General features: G+C 47.1%; 1 protein-coding gene across 1 annotated transcript in view; it reads left to right on the plus strand.

Annotated features, from left to right (window-relative positions):
- The window catches only part of COLGALT2 (collagen beta(1-O)galactosyltransferase 2), a 47,688-nt gene that overhangs the window by 19,772 nt on the left and 7,077 nt on the right, over positions 1–20,839 (plus strand). The window contains exons 2-6 of the mRNA XM_048312233.1: positions 10,325–10,435; positions 12,101–12,218; positions 13,429–13,563; positions 16,164–16,368; positions 20,672–20,791. Coding sequence (XP_048168190.1) covers positions 10,325–10,435; positions 12,101–12,218; positions 13,429–13,563; positions 16,164–16,368; positions 20,672–20,791 — 689 coding nt within the window. The remainder of the gene's footprint in view (positions 1–10,324; positions 10,436–12,100; positions 12,219–13,428; positions 13,564–16,163; positions 16,369–20,671; positions 20,792–20,839) is intronic.

Here is a 20,839-nt window from a genome sequence, read left to right on the forward strand (position 1 = left end):
GATCATCATCCCAGGAGTGCTAAGGAACTGTCCCAGCCTGCTGGGACTTGCTGGGATGCTCCTGGGATTCATTGCTGGTATTGTACTGGGTGATTCTGTGGTGAGGCTGCTGCTCTAGGGCAGCCCCAAGCTTGGGACAATGTCTTGAGTCCAGACTTTCTTCCTGCCTCTAACTCCCCTTTTCCAGGCCTTTGTGGGCAAGGGCCGATTGTTACTCTGGTGGAATGGACATGTGTCAGTGGGGCACATGTGGGTCTCAGCCTTCTCTGACTGTATAGCTCACAAGGGGCAGGGGAGAAGCAAGTACTGATCTCTTCACTCTCTGTGACCAGTGACAGGAGCTGAGGAAATGGCTGGAGCTGTGTCAGGGGAGGATCAGGCTGGAGATCAGGGAAAGGTTCTTCCCCCAGAGGGTGCTGGGACACTGCCCAGGCTCCCCAGGGAATGGGCACGGGCCCCAAGGCTGCCGGAGCTCCAGGAGCGTTTGGACACCGCTCCCAGGGATGCACAGGGTGGGATTGTTGGGGTGTCTGTGCAGGGCCAGGGGTTGGACTGGATGGTCCCTGTGGGTCCCTTCCAACTCAGCATATTCTGTGTGTTGGTCAAAGGAGCCTTCTTGGAGGTGGGCACAGAAAAGCACGAGGTGCCACAGTCAGCTCTGCAGGTCTAGTGTGGACCCCTGCAATGTGACTGCAAAGCCTGTGAAGGTGGCATTTTTCAAGCTGTTATTTAGTAAGCGTTTCCCTGGATGCACACATCCAGCCCTGCTGAGCTGTAAGGTGTCTCCCAGCTTTTGTGCCACATTTTTTCAGGAATCATCACACATACACCAAATGCTTTACTGTTGAGGTTTTCTTCAGGATGTCTCTGTGCACCTGAGTATGGAGGCAGGTAGCAGCCTGCCGGAGACAGCTGTGGAGGGCTTGCTGCTCTTGTCCTGTTGACAGTCCTATTCAGCCTGCAGCAACAACAAAGGAATTCCTGGTCCACTGGAGAGGCACAGGGTGTGGATGGAGATCAGCCCTGAGTGCAGAGCTGACCTCAAACAGACCTGTTGGGGTGGCAGTCCTGTTGCAGGGTCTGCAAAGGGATTGTTGAAAGCCTTCTAACAAAAACTGTAAATTACTCAACAGAGTGCAGGGCTTCCCTCAGGAGGCTGGTGAGCTGTGTTTTGAAGGGCACTGCCGGGAAAAGAAATCTGTGTTTTGGTGACCTTTGCATCAAGTTGTGGATAAAGTTTGAAAGTTCAAGGGACTCTGATGTGAAAATATGGAATACTGTTGGTCTTCATTAACTATTTAACTTTGAGCATTTCCTGCCCTTCTAAACATAGCTGGTTTTCTCTCTCCAGAGGCAAAATCCTTCTGGATAGCCAATTATCCTTTGCCACTTTGTTTGTAGGAAGAGCAGTTTATGACCTGTTCTTACATTTCCCTACTCCAAATGCTTTTGGACCTTTTCTACAAATGCTAAATTTGGGGTTCATCTCAGAGAACACTGTTGTTGTCACTCATTGAGCTCTTCCTCTTGTTCTGTTATTCTGTTATTTTAGGTTTGTGATGGCCTCAAAGAAAAGCTAGCTGAAAACCTTTATGAAGAATGGCTTTATTGTTGCCTATCAGCAAAGTTTTCACGTGAAAGGGTCAGTTACTGTATAAAGCTCTCCAGTGTCACACGAAACATCCTGCCAGTTTCCACATCACAGAGCAGATTCTCAGTTGGTAAAAGAAGTTATCCTTTGCTCCAGAATTAGTTTGGTGTGTTTCTCATTGCCACTTGAACTCCAAATTAATGCCGTGAATTAAAATAATTCTGTTTTCGTTCCCTAATTTCTTACATTGTTTCTGTCAGCCGGCACTGGACAAGAGATGAAAAATGACTTGTTGTAGTCATTTAATTACACAGTATTCCAGCAAGAATGTGTTTCTCTGTGTGTTGAAATTACTTCAAGTCTTGTAGGATGTTTAGAATGAAAACTGATTTGTAATGAAGTCATATTTCATATTTTTAGTCAAGAGTTCTTAAAAATGTCTTGTCTGGAAGGGTACATTCTTAGACAGTTGGGAAGAATGGAACATACCAGCCTCACCCACATAACTTGGTTATGTTCCGCTGATCCTGTTCATCTCTGGACAGGGCTTAGAGCAACCTGGACTAATGGAAGGTGTTCCTTCCCATGGCGGGCGGGGAGGATGGGATGAGTTCAAAGTCCCTTCCAACCCAAACAATTCAATGGTTCTGTGATTCTATGATTTTGTGTAGAGCTGGTGAAAGCTCTTGTTGGCTGGTGTGGGACAGGGAGGCAGCACTGGGTGCTTACTGGTACTTGTAGGACAAGCTTCTGACTTTTTCTGGGGGGGAAAAAAGAAGCCCATAAATTTAAAAAGTAAGCTACTAAAGGACTTGGGTCTGTGTTTCCCTCCCTGCTGGGTGTCTGGTGGTCCATGGTGTGAGTGTTCTCACCAGGGGTGAGGCAGGCTTTGGTACCTTTGCACTGCTCTGTCTGCAGGCTTGGTGCAGAGACCCAGAGCTGTTCAGGTGCTTCTGTTTTGGGGGACCCTTGGCAATGTGGTACAGGCCCATATATCAGTGTGACTGTGGAAAAATCAGTGGTACTGAGCACCTAAATGTGAAACCCATCCATTTTTTTGTTAGCAGCGCCAAGAATATTTCTAAATCTCAGTGTTCCTGCCCAGTGCCTTACACACTTGCATTAATCTCAAACAGCTGCATCAGCTGGTGTCTGAGTTAGCTGCTGGGAACAAGCTATCCTTTCAGAAATTACTCAACTGTTGCAATTAATTCCTCCTTTGAACAACTGATTTCAGAGGCCAGTCACCACCCTGATCCTGCATATATGGGATTTCCAGGGCTTCCCTTAGGGGACTTGTTCCCTTGAAGCCAAATCTGCTTGGAAATACTCACAAGATGCAGCTGGTTTTTAGTTTCCTTTAAAGCTTAGCAGCAGGGTGAGAAGGGGGGGAACTAAAACAAGACGGAGAGAGGACTTGGGATTGAAGCAGCAGGAACCTCCTTTGCACTGTGGGAGAATTCCTATTGCATGGAACAGGGAAGCTGTTACACAGGAATTTTTGACTTTTAGCATGAGGGAGCCATAAGGGTTGATTTAGATTAGATATAAGGAAGAATTTTTTTACAATGAGGGTGGGGAGGCCCTGGCACAGGTTACCCAGAGAAGCTGTGGCTGACCCATCCCTGGAAGTGTCCAAGGCCAGGCTGGACAGGGCTTGAGCAACTTGGGATCATGGAAGGCGTCCCTGCCCATGGCAGGGGATGGGATGGGCTTTAAGGTCTGTTCCACCCAAATCATTCTGGGATTCCGTGATTTGTCGTGGGGAGTGAGGGACAAGAAAGTGAGGTATTTCTTGAGGTAGCATGGAAAGAGCAAAGATCCTGGTGTGTACAGAAGTATGTACACACTTACATACATCTGTGAGTCATTCACTTGGACTTGGAAGACCATTGAAGGTTTTAAAATCAGTGCTGCTGCCAGCAAAATCCATTATCCACAGCTGCTGAAGGGCACGGGGAAAGAGTTAGAGGGGAGCCCTGTGTGCTGCATTCCTGTGCTGTGAGGTCCTGTTCTTGTACAGCTGCCCAGCCCAGGGAGCAGTGCTGCTTATGTTGCTGGTTCCAAGCTCCCACGCAGCTCTCTGACACCCGTCTGGGCCCAGGTGGTTTGGGGACCAAGTTAAAATAAAAAACAGAAGAAGGTACTTCCAAAAATCTGTCCTTAATTAAGGAAACCCTAGAATAAATGCGAAGTCCGTACGAAGCCAAAAAGTCTTATACATACATTAGAATTTTGGCAACTTATTTAAATGCTTAAACAGTTCTTTGAACTGGGGCTGAATGTTCAGGCCCTGTTAATGAAGTGTGCGAGCATAACTGTGCTAAAATAAGTGATTTAGATGGTTTGGATCTGTCCAGAGTCTCTGGACTGCATTATTGGGAGCTGTCTCATGGCATGTTATCCCTGATCCCACTGGTACCTGGGAGATTCGAGATACTGAGTCTCAAATTCACAGACGTGAGGTAGGGCTGGCAGACCAGAAAAAGAAAATCATGTATTACCTGAGTCTTGTCTCTGCTGGGTGAGCAAGAGCCATATCTGCCTGTTGGTGAGGGAGTGTTTGGAAAGATACAGGGAGCCCTGCTGGAAAGATACAGGGAGCCCTGCTTGGTTTGTTGCTTTTGGGGAAGATCCTGGACAGGAGAACATGGAGTAGTTGACAGTAACTCCATTTAAAATCATGCGATAGACTATCAAATGGTTTGGGTTGGAAGGGACCTTAAAGCTCATCTTGTTCCACCCCCTTCCATGGGCAGGGACACCTTCCACCAGCCCAGGTTGCTCCAAGCCCCATCCAGCCTAGCCTTGGACACTTCCAGGGTCTTGATCTGTGGTAAAAACAGACATTTTCGCAGCTGAAATTAAATCCCTCTTACTGTGCTTCAGAAGTGTTTTGCTTCTGTCTTGTTTTGAGTTTTTTTCCTTCCTCTTTAGGATCCATCCCTTCTCTTCCACTCTCTTCTAGCTGCATTGTTTTCTAGTCAAGGTAATTCATCCCTGGCTCACAGTGGAAACTGCCACTTTGGGGGGGGTTATATTTTGACTTGGTTTTCTAAGCCTGGCAGCTTCCAGACAAAAAGAGCAGGGAGAAATGACTCGTCTGTTACTTTATTTACCACTTGTTTTGAGAAATCCAAATCCAAATTTATGTTTGACTCATTGGGGCTCCGTGGCTGGACTCTGCTTTTTCAGTTATTTTTGGCTGGGCTGATCTCACACCCAGCATGAGCAGCCTGGGTGACAGGAGCTCAGCTCCGCTCAGACCAGGAGCTCTTGGGGCTGCCTCAAGGGACTGAAAGCCAAAGGATTTTATGCAGGATCTAAACAATTCAGAGGTTAAAACTCCTATCCTGTGCCCTGTTCATTGTGTGTCATGAGTGCTGTGGTAAGAAACACAGGCCTGCTGGAGTAAATTATTAATAGTGGCTGGGGCTAGATGAAATGGTGTGGATTTTCCAATGCTCTGGGGCCTGAAATCCTTGGAGCCTGCCCAGAGCACTGGGGGAACCCCCTGTGCAGTGCCTGTTGCTGCTGGCTCAGCTCAGAAGGTGCTCAGGAAGATGCTGAGTCCTGCTCTGAGGGCTGAACTTTGTCCTTGAATATTTGAGCACCTCTGCTAGCACAAGTTCTGGAGCAGAGCACACAGAAATGTGCTTCCTCCATCGCTTTGGTTTGAGCTGTAACCTCTCTCTGAATGTTTTATTGCTTCTCAGCTTTGTGGAAAATGGCCAAGGGGAGTTACTGGTGCTTTTGTCACCAGCTTCTGTGTCACAGTTGTTAGGAATGATCTACTGACAGGCTTTCGATTGACTTTGGGCTTTGCTTTGGAGGAGACCCTGTGGGTTACGGGCACGTGGCCAACCTATGGCTCTTGCTTCAATTGAACTCAGTATTGGACCACATCCTATAACAAGCCTTGTGGGTGAACTGAATCCCTGCAGGCAGAGAGGAACCAAGGGAGACAGTTAAAATGGATATCTCTGGGGTTTCCTGGGACTTGGTTGCGTTCACAACTTAGTTCTGCAGCGTGTGGAAGCATCAGGAGCCCTGGAAAGCCATGTGCATCCTCTTCCTGTGAACCACTTTCAGTGCAACCCCGGTATCAGGAGAATCCTGACCACTGTCATCCTTTGCATGTTCTCAGTGGAGTGACAGGAAGGACCCCCTTGAACCTGGGTGTCCAGGTTTGGCCCTCACAGCCATAATGGGTGAACCCAATACCCTCTTCAAGCCCAGCAGTGTTCAAAACACTGACAGAAAGGGAAAGGAGCCTCCTTACTGCTTTTGGTTTTGAAAGCTGGCTGCCTCCAGTCCTGACTCAGCTCTGCCCTGCTTGAAGGTGAAGCACTGACCCCGAAGCCGTCCCTCCCACCCTGTTTGCCAAAGGGAAAAGGTGGTAAATGTTAAATTCAGTAGGAAAATTACTGCAGGGCCCTGGCTGTGGAGTTTGCCTCAGCTTGTGTCACAGCATGACCCCTACTCTGACAAGCCAGCGGTGCACAGGGTGCATTTTGTCCTCTAGTATTTTTCCTATACAGATGGTGAAGGTGAAAATTTTCTCCTCTGACCCATGCATGAGGTAAATAAACTAAATAGCTTGGGAGAACAGGCCAGAGTGTGAAGACGTGAAAAGGGAGATTGTTATTTTTGATTCCCTTTTTGGGGAGGAAAAGAGGAGAACAACCATCAAATCCTAAATTAACTCCTCCTTGCAAACATAATTTGAGGAGACATTATCAAGCTAAAAATATGAGCAGTTTGTGAAAGGAGCCATTTTCCTCATATACTGCTACTCACATTACTTAATTTAAACAGGAGGTTCTTAGTGTCATGCTTGGATTTTCCACTGTGCACTATCCATGAGTTTTTTTGGGAGGGGGTATTTCACTCAGCGTGAACAATGAGGGCTTGTGTCCATGGTACGACTCCTGGTCAGAGCCAAAGTAAATACTGAAGTGGTTGTCGTTATATCAACAGAAGCCCCTATATGAACATGAACATTATGTTCTCACTCAAACTTTTCAAAAATTTAACTTCTGTTTATTGGAAATGGGTTTAAATCTGAGGGGGAAAAGCTGCCATGTTACTGGAATAGAGGTGTCCATCTGGAGTCATGTTCTGGTCTATTTATTAAACTTTCTTTCTGAAAAGAGTGGGAGGAATTAGAATTTTTTTTCCTCCATTTTTTCCTTGTTCTGTTGCACAGGCTTTAGGTTATAAATCTTGTAGGGGACCTTTTTTCTTTAAATTCTAGATGTTTTTAATCAGCTCTTGAAAATGGTGTTGCCCATCCACTCAAAAAACAGGATTTGAACCTAATGCCTGGTCAACAATATTGCTGATAGACTCTCACACATATAATGGTGCTGTGCTCACCAACCTGCTTTCAGAAAATACACCCAAAAATCCAGGCACTGCCTTAGTCTAAGGGCCATGTGGCCAAGCCATGCTCCTGGTGAGCTGAGTGGAGTTGGGTTGCAGTGATCCACTCTCTTCGTCCTGTCAAGTGCAGATCATGCACCAGTAAGGATAAGAGGATTTAGTAAAAACACTTTTTCAGGACAGGCAAGTGGGCAGAGGTGATAGCATCTCTTGTGTGCTGTGTTCTTACCACCAAACTGAAGTCTTAGCTGTGTACTTGGCTTCTTGAAGTGCTAGAGTGCTGCAGAAGAAGTGTTTATAATGTGGAGTGTCCTGATGTGCCTCTCAGGGCTTGAGGAGCTCTTGCTCCCAGTGAGAAGTCCTGCTCACATTTTAATTAGCTTGTTTTTCTTGTGCAGGGGTTGTCATTTCAGGAAAAAAAAAAAAAAAAAAAAAGGGAAAAATAAAGTATGTGCCTGTTTTTCCACACAGTGCTATTGCAAACACCAGAGCTGCTATTTTTTTCTGGGGGGAAGGTGGATTGGTTCACATACTACAGAAGGAGTCAGTGCTGATACTGTTTGATCTTAAATTAATTATTCTGGAACTAATAGTGATAATTGCTTTTGTAATGGCTTGGTTGTTTGGGTTTTGGGGGAGAGGTTGTTTGGTTTGGTTTGGGGTGTTTTTTGGTTGGGTTTTTTGAGCTCAAAGCTGGAAAAACAAAGGTTTGCCAAACTGCTAGTCATAGGGCATGTTTCATCCAGGGTGGAACAAACTTTATTGCCTTTGAGGACTTTTGGGCTTAGAAATGCTGCTGGGTAGACAGTCCTGGAGACAGCTGTCCCTCCTTTGTGCCAGAGCCTTGGCTCATCCATGTCTTCAAGAGGTCTACTGGGATGTGAATTTACCTTCCTTGTATCACCATGACAGCCTGGGCAGTGAAGTCATAGAATCATGGAATGGTTTGGGTTGGAAAATGCCATTTTCTTCCAGCAGATTCCTTGTAGGTAGATCTAGAGATCCCTTCAGCTCCCATTTGTGCATCTCACTTATGGCTGGAGAATGTTGGCTGGTTGTGTCTTCCAGGGTGAATTTTTTCAAGGGTCTGCTGCCCTACCAGGATGGAGTACTCCAGGTGTGATAGGAGGAGCATCCTTCAACACCCTTGTTGTGCTTGGAGAGGCAAAGGTCTTGCTCTAACTCTCCCAATCGCTGTCATTCAACTTCAGGGTTTCTTCTGCTAGTCAGAGATTTGGGCTTAATGAAACAACTCTGAGCAACTGAGGAAACAGCTTTCCATCATGGTAATCCTTTTCTCTGAGGTCGAATGACTCTACATTTCTGCGTTGTCCAGGAAATTCATGTTTCATTTGGGAGCTCTTGGTTTCTGTTGCACATCCCTGCAAACAGCTCCCCATCTAAAACATTTTGGCCTTGTGTGTGCACAAAGTTGAATGGAGAAGGATCTCCTGGCTGAGATGGGAGCAGCCAACATAAAACTGAGATTAATTTGACATGTATGCAGCTGAAGTTTCCCCTTTCCCTGCCCAGACTGTAGCCCTTCATATGTCCCCACTGATATTATGTGAGGTTAGAAGGACTGGGTTGAGGTTAGAAAGAATGGGATAAGGCTTGCTGAAGGAAAGAGGCACGTGGACCTGACTCTGTGGGAGCTATGTGCTTACTTTAAGGGTCTCCGTGGTCCTTAAGGCTGGTCTGTACCTGGAAAAGAAGATGTTGTGGGATGACCTTCGGCATTCCCCAGGGTGGCCGCGGTCGTCTTGGCCTCGTTTCTGTGATGCCCAATTGCAGTGTGGCCCCAGTACCACCTTCTTGGTGCCACTGCAGCTCCAGTGATGACCATGAACATGAAGCCGTTTTCCCAATTCTCTGGTATTTTAGGAATTGTGGAGCTGTTGTTCGCTGACTGTGCAGCGGGAACATGGGAGGAAAGCAGAGTGAGACGTGAAATGCCTTGGTGACTGTGGGAGCCCAAGGAAGTGCATGAAATGCTCCAGGGAATGAGCTTCATCCAATAAAACACATGGAGCAAGTTGGTCTTACACCAAGTCAACGCTTTGACTGTTTTAGTCCAGTTTGAACATTGTTGCAAACTAGATCTGCAGTGCAGCATGAGCCACAGTCTTGGTCGAAAGCAAACCCTGAAGCCATGACTAAGCCCAGCCTTGCTCTGTCACAGGAGAGAAGTTAATGACACAGGGACCAGCCTCTCTTCACTTGCTGAACTTTCACTATATATTGTTTCAACAGACAGGAATAAATATTCAACAAATAAGCCTCCTGGCCTTAAGTGATTGTGGTGTTCTGATTATAAATAAACTGAAAATCCAAGTTCTTGGTTCTTTTTTAATTTAAAGCGGGCTAGACTGCATGGGAATGGTATGTTCCTGTTGCACAAGCTGAAAAGAGTTCATGCCCTGGTTTTCATCTGTAGGGTCATACGGTGACTTGGAGTGGAGGTATTTTCCTGAAATAGTTTTGGAGTAGCTGTAGGGTTTGGGATGTGGCTCCTTTCTGCATGTCCTCCCCTGGCTACAGGGAGTTCTGGCTTTAAGTAAGATGAAGGATTGTCTGGGAAGTGCCTTTGGGTCTCTCGAGCTGGAGGATGAAACAAGAAATGTATAGCAGTTGAGGGGGGCTTCCAGCAACCTCCCCTCAGTGATGTGTTTCACACTGTCTTTACTGTCTGCACCGGACCTTGTGGGACTATTTATACTCCCAGAGGAATATGAAGGGATTATAAATTCCCAGTGGAGTTTGCTGAGCTGTGTTCTGCCATGGGTCTGTGCTTTCCTGCCCATTCCAGCTAGGAAAAATGAGCAGCCCTTTCAGTGACAGGATTTGTCGTGGGATCTGCCACAGCCCCATGCTGGGTGTGCAAAGCCCCGGTCCCAGGGAAGGCAGCTGGGGAGGAGCAGCTGGGATGGGACTTGGCTCACTTGTCCTGTGACCTGAAGGCTTGAGCGTCCCAGGCAGAGAGCAGCGTGTGGCCCCTGTGGGAGCCATTTCCATGGGATTGCTGTCAGGGATGTGAATCTGTGCCTCCTGTTCCAGTCTGTTCAGCTTAACCCTGAGGGAAAAAACCATTCTTCAGCGAGCACTGTGTCCCTTCCCTCCACTAACAGCACATTTCAGTTACTTGTTTCAGTTATTCAATGGTTCTTATCTCAACCCACAGGCTTTATTCCCCTCCCCATCCCACAGTGGTGGTACTCAGTTGCCAGCTGGGGTTAAACCCCGACTGCATGTTGTCTTTTCCGGTGGCTGGACTGGACAGAGCACTCCATGGTAAAGCAAAGGCACAAACCTAGTGCTAACGTGCTCCCTTTGCTCTTGCTTTGCCAGGGCAGCCACTGACCACAACATTGACAACACCACAGCAATCCTCAGGGAGTGGCTGAAGAATGTGCAGCACCTGTACCACGATGTGGAGTGGAGGCCCATGGAGGAACCCCCGTGAGTACCTGGGAGGGGCTCTTGGTTGCATAGCCCAAATTCCCGAGGTTTTCACTTTCCAAACTGGGAGTTGTACTAAATGTCCAAGCATTAAAATGTGGTTTATTTGCTTTCTGGGATCTGTCCCATTAAAATTGTGTTCTTATGGAAAAAGGTAAGATAAGGTCTCTGTAGAAAGGTCTCTGACTTCAGTGAAGCACCTCATGCAGAATTTTGTGGAAGAAAGTATTTTCCATTCAGTTATTTAGCATCTGTAGCTGCTCTCTTTGCATGGTAAACAAATTACATCAAGAGCTACAGGGAATCAAAACTATCATTCTTTATTTGCAAGGAAGCATAAAAATTATAGCCCATTCCATAGCATCTATGAAAGCTCTGAGACATCAAGTATTCAGTAAGTGCTGAGCCAGAGAACTAGATTTAATTCCACATATTATGCTTTTGCATGACTTGCAGGACCATTGCTTTGAAATATGGTGTGTTGGATTTTTATTACTTTAATTTTTGTTTATTTTTAGGATCAGCTGTTCCTGGGTTTGTTCTGTTTTCAGTTTCTTCCATCAAGGAAAATTACATCAGTTTCCCCTTCCTTTAGGCTTGCTTTTATATTCAAGTTCCTCGCTGCAGTGATGGGGAGTTTGTGGTACAAACCCCCAGGGAATGCTGGTTTTATTGACATTTTTAATCCTTTCATTTGAATTGAGTTTTCTTCATCCTGCCAAACTTGGTGCTTTTTAAGGTCTGCAAAAAGCTTTTGAAATTCTTAGTTCCTTCCCTGACTTACGCTGGCACTGTTTCAGACTCCTGGATTTTTATTCCTCATTGGGATCTGCTCATGAGTTCCCTTCCATCTTTGTTAAAAAGCCTTTGCTTTTGGGGTTGATCCTGAAGGCAGAGCCATGCACATGACTTTGCTGCCGTGCTGGGGCCTGTGGGGCCAGGTGTTGGAAGATTTAGGAGCTGTTCCCGGGATGTGTTAACAGTTCCTAATAATGCCCAGAGCCCAGGGGAGTCCCGGCTGTCTTCATCTTCACATCCCAGCTCTGCTGGTTCTGCTGGGCCGAGGGGAGCTGGATTTGCAGCCTAGCAGAGGGCAGACGAGTTTGTACCTGAGGTTGGGTGGGGTCAGTGAGCTGCAGGTCACTTTGGAGGGGTCCCCTCGCTGCTGCCGCAGCAACTCCTGGGTTGGATGGTGCTGCTTTGCTGGGTCATCAGAAAACTGTGGCACTGCTTGTTCTCTGATGCCTTCTGTGCTCATGCCAGCACAGAACTTGGAATTATTCTCCCTCAAAACCTCTCCTGGGTTGCCTGAGGTGACTCTAATGCTGTTTTGCTTTCATAATGAAGGCAGCAAGGGAACTACTTTTTTCTTTTTCCCTTTTTCCCTTTTTTCTTTTTTTTCTTTCTTTTTTTTTTCTATTTTTCTCTTTTTTCTATTTTTCTCTTTTTTCTTTTTTCTTTTTTTCTCTTTTCTTTTTTTCTTTTTTCTTTTTTCTCTTTTCTTTTTTCTTTTTTCTTTTTTTCTTTTTTTCTTTTTTCTTTTTTCTTCTTTTTTCTTTTTTCTTCTTTTTTCTTTTTTTCTTTTTTCTTTCTTTCTTTTTTTCTTTTTTTCTGGTGTAATAAAGCCCAGACATGGATTACAGTCACTTCTTTTTTCTTGTCTAGGTCTTACCCAGAAGAAGTTGGGCCAAAACATTGGCCAAGCTCCCGATTCACTCATGTGATGAAGCTGCGACAGGCTGCCCTGCGTGCTGCCCGGGAGAAGTGGTCAGACTATATCCTGGTAAATACAAGTTTGATTTATTAGCTGGCCTCAGGCAAAAGCTTTCCAGGTGCTTACTTGGATACTGGGGGCTGTCAAAAAGTTTTCTCTCCATCTAAAGACAAATTGAGATGTCGTGGGTCATTTCTTGGTCTGGTGAGCCAGAGACTTTGCAGTGAGGGCGGTGAGTCCTTGGGTAAGCTTGGAGCTTTTTCCACAGGCATCAGGATTGAACACAGTCCTGGTGGTGGGAGGTACCTACAAGGTACTCAGATTGAAACCCCACTGTTTGGGGTGAAAAGGTGAAATGTAAAGAAAATAGTTGTGCAGAGCAGTTGTGGGAAGATGCTGCCTTGGTCGCTGTGAGGGGGGTTGTTCCCAAAGCCTCCAAGCAAGGTGAGGTGTGAGGGCAGTTTAGGAGTTGTCCTTGATGCTCTTCACAGAATGAACTCGTCCTGAATTTTCAGTGATGTTATTTTCCCTTGCAGCTCCCTGGTGCCTGCGCTGGTGTGAGGTTGTGTCCAGTCAGGGAAGCTCTCTGCCCATCTCACTGCTGTGCCCAGGCGCAGCTGCCCCCAGGTTTCCCTGTGGCAGCCCTGTGCCCTATGGAGTCAAACCCACCAGCTCACTGCTTTTAGGGTGTTTTTTTGCCAACCTCATGGATTCATAAAATTGTTAAGGTTGGAAAATACCTGAGATCTCTGAGTCCAGTTGTTGACCTGCCATGTTCACCATTAAGCCACATTCCCAAGTACCAGATGCACACATATTTTGAACACTTTCCAGGGATGGTGACTCCACCCCTGCCCTGGACAGCCTATTTCAATGCTTGGCCACTCTTTTAGAAGAAATTTTTCTTAATATCCAATCTAAACTTCCCATGGTGCAGAGCCCAATGCCCCCCAGCTGCCCCCTCCTGTCAGGGAGTTGTGCAGAGCCACAAGGTCTCTCCTGAGCCCTCCAGCTCCCTCAGCTGCTCCTGGTGCTCTAGCCCCTTCCCCAGCTCCATTCCCTTCCCTGGACGTGCTCCAGCCCCTCAAGGTCTTTTCTCATTGTGAGGGACCAGAGGTGCCCTAGCAGTGGCAGCACAGGGGACAGGCACTGCCTTGGGCCTGTGGCCACACCAGGGCTGGTCATGTGCCTCTGGCTGTCTCATTCCCAGGAAAGCATCAGGGGAATCGTACTGTTTCATCTATTAACAATTTTTTTTCCTTCTTCCTTCTCTCTGTAGTTTATTGATGCAGATAACTTACTGACCAACCCCCAGACTCTGAACCTGCTGATAGCAGAAAACAAGACACTGGTGGCACCGATGCTTGAGTCCCGCTCCCTCTACTCCAACTTCTGGTGTGGCATCACTCCCCAGGCAGGTGACCTCGTGGAGGGTGCTGGGGAGCTGTGTGAGTGGTGTCCTCCAGGGGCTCCTGCCCCTGCCTCTGGAGCAGCAGGCATCCTTCCTGTTCTTCCCATCCTTCCTGTGGGCTTTCCCATCTGCTGCTGTAGTCTTTTTCTTCTGACCAGAAGCTGCTGTAGCTCTGAGGTGGTGTTAACACATGATACAATTCCACTAACCACACAAAACTTACTGATAAACAGATCAGAATTTTTTTAAGGTGGTTCCATGTTTGTATAATGGCCTTAAAACCCCGTTTTAGGCCAGTTTTTCTGTATAGTGATGCTAATCCAAGAGGAATTTGCTTTTCTTTCCACAGCTCTCCATTGTGTCTAAGTTATCTTTCTCATCTATGAACAAGATTTTTGAAATGGGGCAACATCCTTTGCCTTGTAGGGACTGTGTGTGCTGAAGTAGGCATGTAATAAGTACTGGTGCTGAGCCTAAAAATCAGAGTTTCATGTTACCTTTTCAATGTTACCTTTTCATGTTACTTCTGACCCACATAACAACTGCATTGGGTCAGAGCACAGGTTCATCTGCAGATGTCCAGGGAATAGTATAAGGATAGGGCAAAAAAGTGTTACTTCCCCAAAATACTTTTCTATCCTCTGGCAATCCCCTTCCAGGTTTTTGAGGAATATATTTGTCTTCAAAGCTCACAGTGATTTTTTTTTATTCTACAGAAATCCCTGTCTTAATCTATTTTTTTGGCACCCACACCATCTTCTGGCAAGGAGTTGCACAGTTCAGACTAAGTAATTGGATAAAAAAAAATAGTAGGAAAGGGTCCAGAACTTTCCAAATTCTTGGGAAGTAAATACAGAGATAAGAAAAGGGGTGTGGTGAGGTGTGTTTACTTGTTTCACTTGGGTTTGTTTACTTTGTTCAAAAATAAACTTCATAGCAAAGGTACTGATTGTGCTCTAAGTTCTTAAGTCTAAGTTGTGAGTCAACCGGGTTTTCCACTGGGGTACATCAGCCCTGCTCCACAGGCTGAAGGGGATCTCTGCCCACGTGCACCAGCCCCAGCCCTACCTCTCCAGCAGGAAGTTTCCACCATCACCAGCACTAGCTGAGGAAAGGAGAGAGAAAAACCAGCAAAGGCATCTTGCAAAATTTAGTTAAAAAGAAATCTTGCTGAAGTGAACAGGAAAGTTCTCCCTTTATTTTTCCTTTTCTTTTGTTTCTGCGCCAGTCCCAGGGCTTCATGTGCTCAGCGTTGCTCTCCCAGGGGACTCAGGGAGGGAATAACAGCCGGAGCATGCCCTGAAACACAGCCTCCCCCTGGCACCGAGCCACGGCGAGCCAAGCCCAGCTCCAGACAGGCTGACATTTATCTGTCACACAGCAAACCCTGGGAGATGCAGCACAGCAGCAGCGTGGGGGGGTTGGAGCCTTCCTTGCCTACATATGATTCACGAGCAGGGAACGGCCCCAAAGACATGGAGTGAGCCACTGGAGGAGGAAAGATGAGTGTCCAGCATCTTCACCTGCAGGCATTCTCAGGTGTCTGTTAAAGGCTGGGCATGTTAGCGCTTCCTTTGGTGGGAATGCCAGTCACATCTCTTCGCACGTGCTCCTTCCTGTGGCTGTTGGGATGGCTGTCTGGGATAGCCCATCCTCACAGTATGGTCACAGTGTATCTGAAGGGCAGAGGGAGATGGCCGATCCATAACCAGGCATGTGCACCACACCATGGCCCTGCGTAGCCCAGGGCAGAGCAGTTCTGCCAGCATTTGCTCAGCCAGTGCCTGAATGCTCATGGAAAACAGAACATTAATGGAGCTTTAACTTCTTTTAGTGACTCATTGTTTCCGTAAAGCCCAGAATCTGCTCTGGATTCAACCATCCAGATGTCAGTTTGGTGTTCTAGGATTTTCTTCCTGAAGGAATTCAGTGTATTTATTTCCACATGAGCCACATACTGGGTGATTCACCCAGAGTGCTGGAAGACTGGCAGAGCTCCTGGGTACAGGGAATTATCCAGCAGCTGACTGAAGTACCTCCCTAGGCAGAGTCAGGAGTGAGTGTCAAACCTGCTTGCCCCGGGATGGAGGAAGCAGGGATTCTTACACAGCTGGTGGAGACTGAGATGTTGCCTTCACTGCAGTGTCAACAAATGGTTTTTTTAAAAGTCAGGGATAGAATTAATTTGCAGGTCCTACTTTCTGAAATACTAAACGGACTTTGTGCCTGTTGAATGTGGAGGATGTCATGGATGCTCAGCAGCTTCCAGGATCAGGCTGGAGAGTCTAATTGCAAAAAGGGTTTTGAAGAACCAGGAGAAAATAGTCTGATGTTTGAAGCTCCATTGCAGGGGAATTTTGCAGTGGACAGGCTTGGATCTCCAAGAGCTCCTAAAATAGAGGGAGAAGGTCAGTCTTTAACTTTTGGAATGAAGACTGTTTCTAAATACTTGACTGAGCCCTTTCCAAATGGGAGACACTGAAAAAGCTGAGAGTCAAGCCCTGGTGAACCTCTGCTGGAGAGGTCAGGGCATGAGCTTTTGCTAAGGAACAGCTTTGAAACAGGGATCTCTTGTAACAACAGCCCCCTCTTTGTGGTTTCAGGGCTATTACAAGAGGACCTTGGAGTATCCCCTGATTCGGGAATGGAAGAGGATGGGCTGTTTTGCTGTCCCCATGATCCATTCCACATTCCTTATTGACCTGAGGAAGGAGGCCTCCACCAAGCTGATGTTCTACCCTCCACACCAGGACTACACCTGGAGCTTCGATGATATCATGGTCTTTGCCTTCTCCAGTCGCCAAGCAGGTGTGTCCAGGGCCTCTGCTGGGGAGGGGTCACTCCTAGAGAGACACAGACCTCCTCTGCAGGTTCACAGCCCAAAAGTCCTGGATGGACTTCTGTGGGGAGTTCAGACCCTATTCCCTTTCCTCTCTGGGATCCGGTCAGGGATAACCAGCAGCAAGTGACTGGAAAGGCAGTTTTGGATTGCTGCTAGCTTCAAAGGATTTGGGGGCTGTTCTTGGGACGGGGCCGTAATTCAGAGACAAAACATGTGACTCCGCCTTTGGTTTTTGTCATGGCAGCTGAACACAGGTGGGTGCTGGGAGAGTGGAAGGTGGTCTGCTGGTGAGATACCTAAAGTCACCACTTCCAAAAGATCCATGAGGAAAGGGGTGGGGGCAAGAGACTCTTCTTAAACCATAGAATCCTAGAACAGTTCAGGTTGAGAGGGACCTTAAAGCTCATCTCATTCTAACCCCCTGCCATGGGCACAGACACCTTCCATGAGACCAGGTTGCTCCAAGCCCCATCCAGCCTGGCCTTGGGCACTTCCAGGGAGAGGAAATCTCTGGCTGTTCATGTTTGAAGAGAGCTTCAGGTGTCGCTGAGACATCACTGTCTCTTAAGTGCCTGATGCTTCTGCCGTTCATGCCTGTGGTGAGGATGTTTAGTCCCATTTATTTCTGGAGAGTGGCTCTTGTGAGTGTTCTGTCTCCAGCAGAGTCCAGGCTGGCAGACCTGTGTGTAGCAGTGTCAGAGCTGAAGGGGGCTGCCAGGACTGTAATGGCTATCTGTGTTGTTGTTTGCGTGCTATGTTGAAAAGGGAAGAGTTTGAGGCATTATAAGGAAAATGGGATTGGTGAAACTTCAGCAGCACCCGTAAGTGCCTTCTGTTCAGAGATCGTGAGTGGGTTGGTGACTTTCTGGGGTGAATTAGCAGGGAAAAGTTGTTCATGGGTCCTCTGAGTGATGTGCAGTTGGTGCTCCCTGTCCTCTGCAGAAGATGTAAAGTTAAGGAGAGCAGGAAGGGCTGCTCTTGGGAGCAGACAGGCAGGGAGAAAGCCAAGGGAAGAAGGGTGGTGGTTGTTGTTGTTCTGCAGGCTGAGCCTGCCTCCCCACTGTTCCCAGAACAGCACAGCAGCCACAAGCTGCCTGTAGCTTCCCTTTTAGTGGTGGGTCTGGTTGGCAGGTCTTGACAGCACCAAAAATGATGTTGTTTTCTTGGCAGACTGAGCAGGGCGTTCTCAAAATCAGCTGTGAGAGGATGAGGAGTGTCAGATAAGATGAATGATGGAGGAGAGGCAGCAAGAGCTGAAATTGGAACCCTTGGGGGACAGAGGTGAGAAGTGAATTGCAGAGCAGATTCAGGGTCCTGACTTTCAGTCAGGACACCAGAGCAGAATCACAGAGTCAAGACCCCCAAGGCCATTGAGTCCAGCATTTCCCCAGCGCTGCCAAATCCATCACTGAACCATGTCCCCAGGTGCCACGTCTTGGCTCCAGAGGAAAGTTGAAGTTTAAGTTTGGAGAGCAAAGCAGGCTGCTTCGAATCTACCCCCCCCCCCCACCCCCCACTTCTTCCCTCTGACAGCTTTCCCAGAAGTGCAGCCTCCAATCCATGTGGTAACTGTAGTGCATTAGCTCCAGCTGCTTCAGAAATATTTCAGGGATTCAAACCCATCATTTTTTCCTTCCATCCTAGAACACTGGCTTTTTCCAGGACTGACCCATGACATGAAAGGCTTTGCTCCAGCTGTCTGGCCCGTTGATCTGCTCAGAATGTTGGCTTGTGTCCTGGGCTGAGTTTTGTCACCCAGGATAAAAGGATGACATCCAAGTTCAGAAATGTGAAAAATGTGTGAGCTTCGAGGTAAACTTCTCTTTGGAGTAATTTCATTTACTTTCCCTGAAGTCAGAAATTATGTTGGCTTTTATCCCAGCCAAGTGCTGTGCTTAACACCTCAGATCAAGCTATCGATTTCCAACAGGGAATCTGCTGCTGGAAGCAGCTGTTCTGTGATACTCCAAAGAGGTGGTCCTACCTCTGTGAGAGGACGTGGCCTGTGTGGGAGTCCTGACTCTGAACAAAACTCAGAGCAGGTGTGTTACTGCCAACACTGGACTCTGCAGAGCCCCTTGCACTCACAGGAGAGCTTTTAGCCATCCAGGTCAGCCTGGAGAAAAGGAGCCTTGGGTGAGACTTTAGAGCTTCTTCCAGTGCCTAAAGGGGCTCCCAGAGAGCTAGAGAGGGACTTGGACAAGGGATGGAGTGACAGGATAGAGGGAATGGCTTCTGACTGCCAGAGGGCAGGGTTAGATGGGATATTGGGAAGGAATTGTTCCCTGTGAGGGTGGGGAGGCCCTGGCACAGGGTGCCCAGAGAAGCTGTGGCTGCCCCTGGATCCCTGGAAGTGTCCAAAGCCAGTTTGGACAGGGCTTGGAGCAAGCTGGGCTAGTGGAAGGTGTCCCTGCCCATGGCAGGGGTGGAATGAGGTGAGTTTTATGGTCCCTTCTAGCCCAAACCATTCCATGATTCCATGATCTCCTGAGCTGCCTTTCAGCCTGGGTCTCTGAAGCCCTTGAGCCAGCCAGCAGGAAGGTCTGGTCACAGGGAAGTGGGGGCAATTTTGGTTCAACTATAGCTGTAGTTTTAGGACATGACTGTCCTAAATTTGTGACTGTAAATTTATAACTGTATCTATGTCCTAAGTTTATGACTGTAAATACTGGACACTGCCTTTAAAGCCTGTTAATAATAATACAAATACCTTAGTTTTTCTATCCCTTGTAGCAATCATTTAACTTTATAATAAAAACAGAGTTGGAGAGTGAGTCCCCATCCCCACTTTATGGGAGCTTTACAATTTTAAAGTACCTTTTATCCCAGACAGAACAGGAACACTGGTGTGAATCTGTGCAGATTAAGTGTGTTCAAGGCAGCGGAAGATAAGAACAGAGATCAGTGAGCCAGAGAAGATTTGTTGATTAGATCAGTGCCAAATCCATTAATGTCAGCAGGTAGTATTTTTTTATTCTGCCATTTAACTAAATTGCAGCTGACAGCTGAATGTGTTTTGGCAAGTAGCATAGCCAGCAATTTACTTGTAGAACTTAAAATGAGAGAAACACCAGGGTCATTAGTGCTGACAGTTCTGCCCTGCTAAAAATACCAGGGATTAGAGGCACTAATAGATGAAAGCATCAGCACACCAGGTAGTGTCTGCTTTTCATTTATTTTCTCGAGGGAGGGGGCTGGTTAAGCTTGTTTCATTAAAAAAAAAAAAAAAAAAAGATAAAGGCAGTTGTTGGCCTTGGGTTCTAGCAGCTTTGATTTGGGTTAGTTAATAAAGGACCTTAGCAGAACTCAGTGAAAAACAACAGAAATACTTCCCTTGTCTTCTCTGGATGTGGCTTTTGAGCATGTTGCCTGATTTTACAGACAGAGTTACAGCCAGTGGTGAGCAAATCCTTGTCATCCCAGGGGGAAAAGTGTTTTGCTGATGCTGGGGTGTTCTCACTTCTGAGTCTGTGCCCTGCAAATGCATCTGTTCTGAGGACAGGCTTTGCACCTTCTCTCTGTTTCCCACCTTCAACAAGCAGTTGCTAAAGCTTTTGAGTAGAAGGGTGTTACATTATCACATCTGTTCTCCTCACTGGTGTCTCGCTCTGGGATTTTCCTTTAATCTTCAGCGCACAGTAAAAATTAGTCCTGGAGAGGAAAGGACCGTGTTCGGTGGTGACCTGGCATTTTGAAGGTTGTTGTCATATGTATTCCTCAAAGTCCTTTGCCAGCACAGGTGAAAATGTATCAGAGCAAAAGGAAGCAGTGATAAAGATTAGAACAGGCTGGGTTAGAAGGGACCTTAAAGCTCATCTTGTTTCGTTTCAGGAACACCTTCCACTATCCCAGGCTGCTCCAAGCTCTGTTCAGCCTGGCCTTGGACACTGCCAAGGATGTGGCAGCCACAGCTTCTCTGGGCAACCTGTGCAAGGGCCTCAGCACCCTCACAGGGAACAATTTCTTCCCAATATCCAATCAAAGCACACTCTGTTTCAGTGGGAAGCCATTCTCCCTCATCCTGTCACCCCAGGCCCTTGGGGTTAGTTAGGCAACCAGTAGGGATTGGTTTTATGAGAGAGGCCACTTGCTGCCAGCAACGCAAAACAGAAAGTGGAACTGGAATGATTTTGAATTGTTTGCTTATGAAGCAGAACTTTTTGGGACTGAGGTCCTGGCACAAGTGTGTTTGTAGCTATGTAGCCACAGAGCAGTGAAATGCCCTGGTAGCAGGCCTGATTGTAGTTTCTGCTTTTCTGTGATCTCCAGGAGTACAGATGTTCATCTGCAACCGTGAGCACTATGGGTTCCTTCCCATGCCCCTGAAACCACAGCAGTCACTGCAGGAGGAAGCTGAGAACTTTGTGCACACCCTGATCGAGGCCATGAGTGAGTTGCTGTGTCTTTGCCATGATGGACCCCCCCAAGTTAATGCCT

This window comes from Corvus hawaiiensis, chromosome 9 (assembly GCF_020740725.1).
Source record: "Corvus hawaiiensis isolate bCorHaw1 chromosome 9, bCorHaw1.pri.cur, whole genome shotgun sequence".
NCBI lineage: Eukaryota > Metazoa > Chordata > Aves > Passeriformes > Corvidae > Corvus > Corvus hawaiiensis.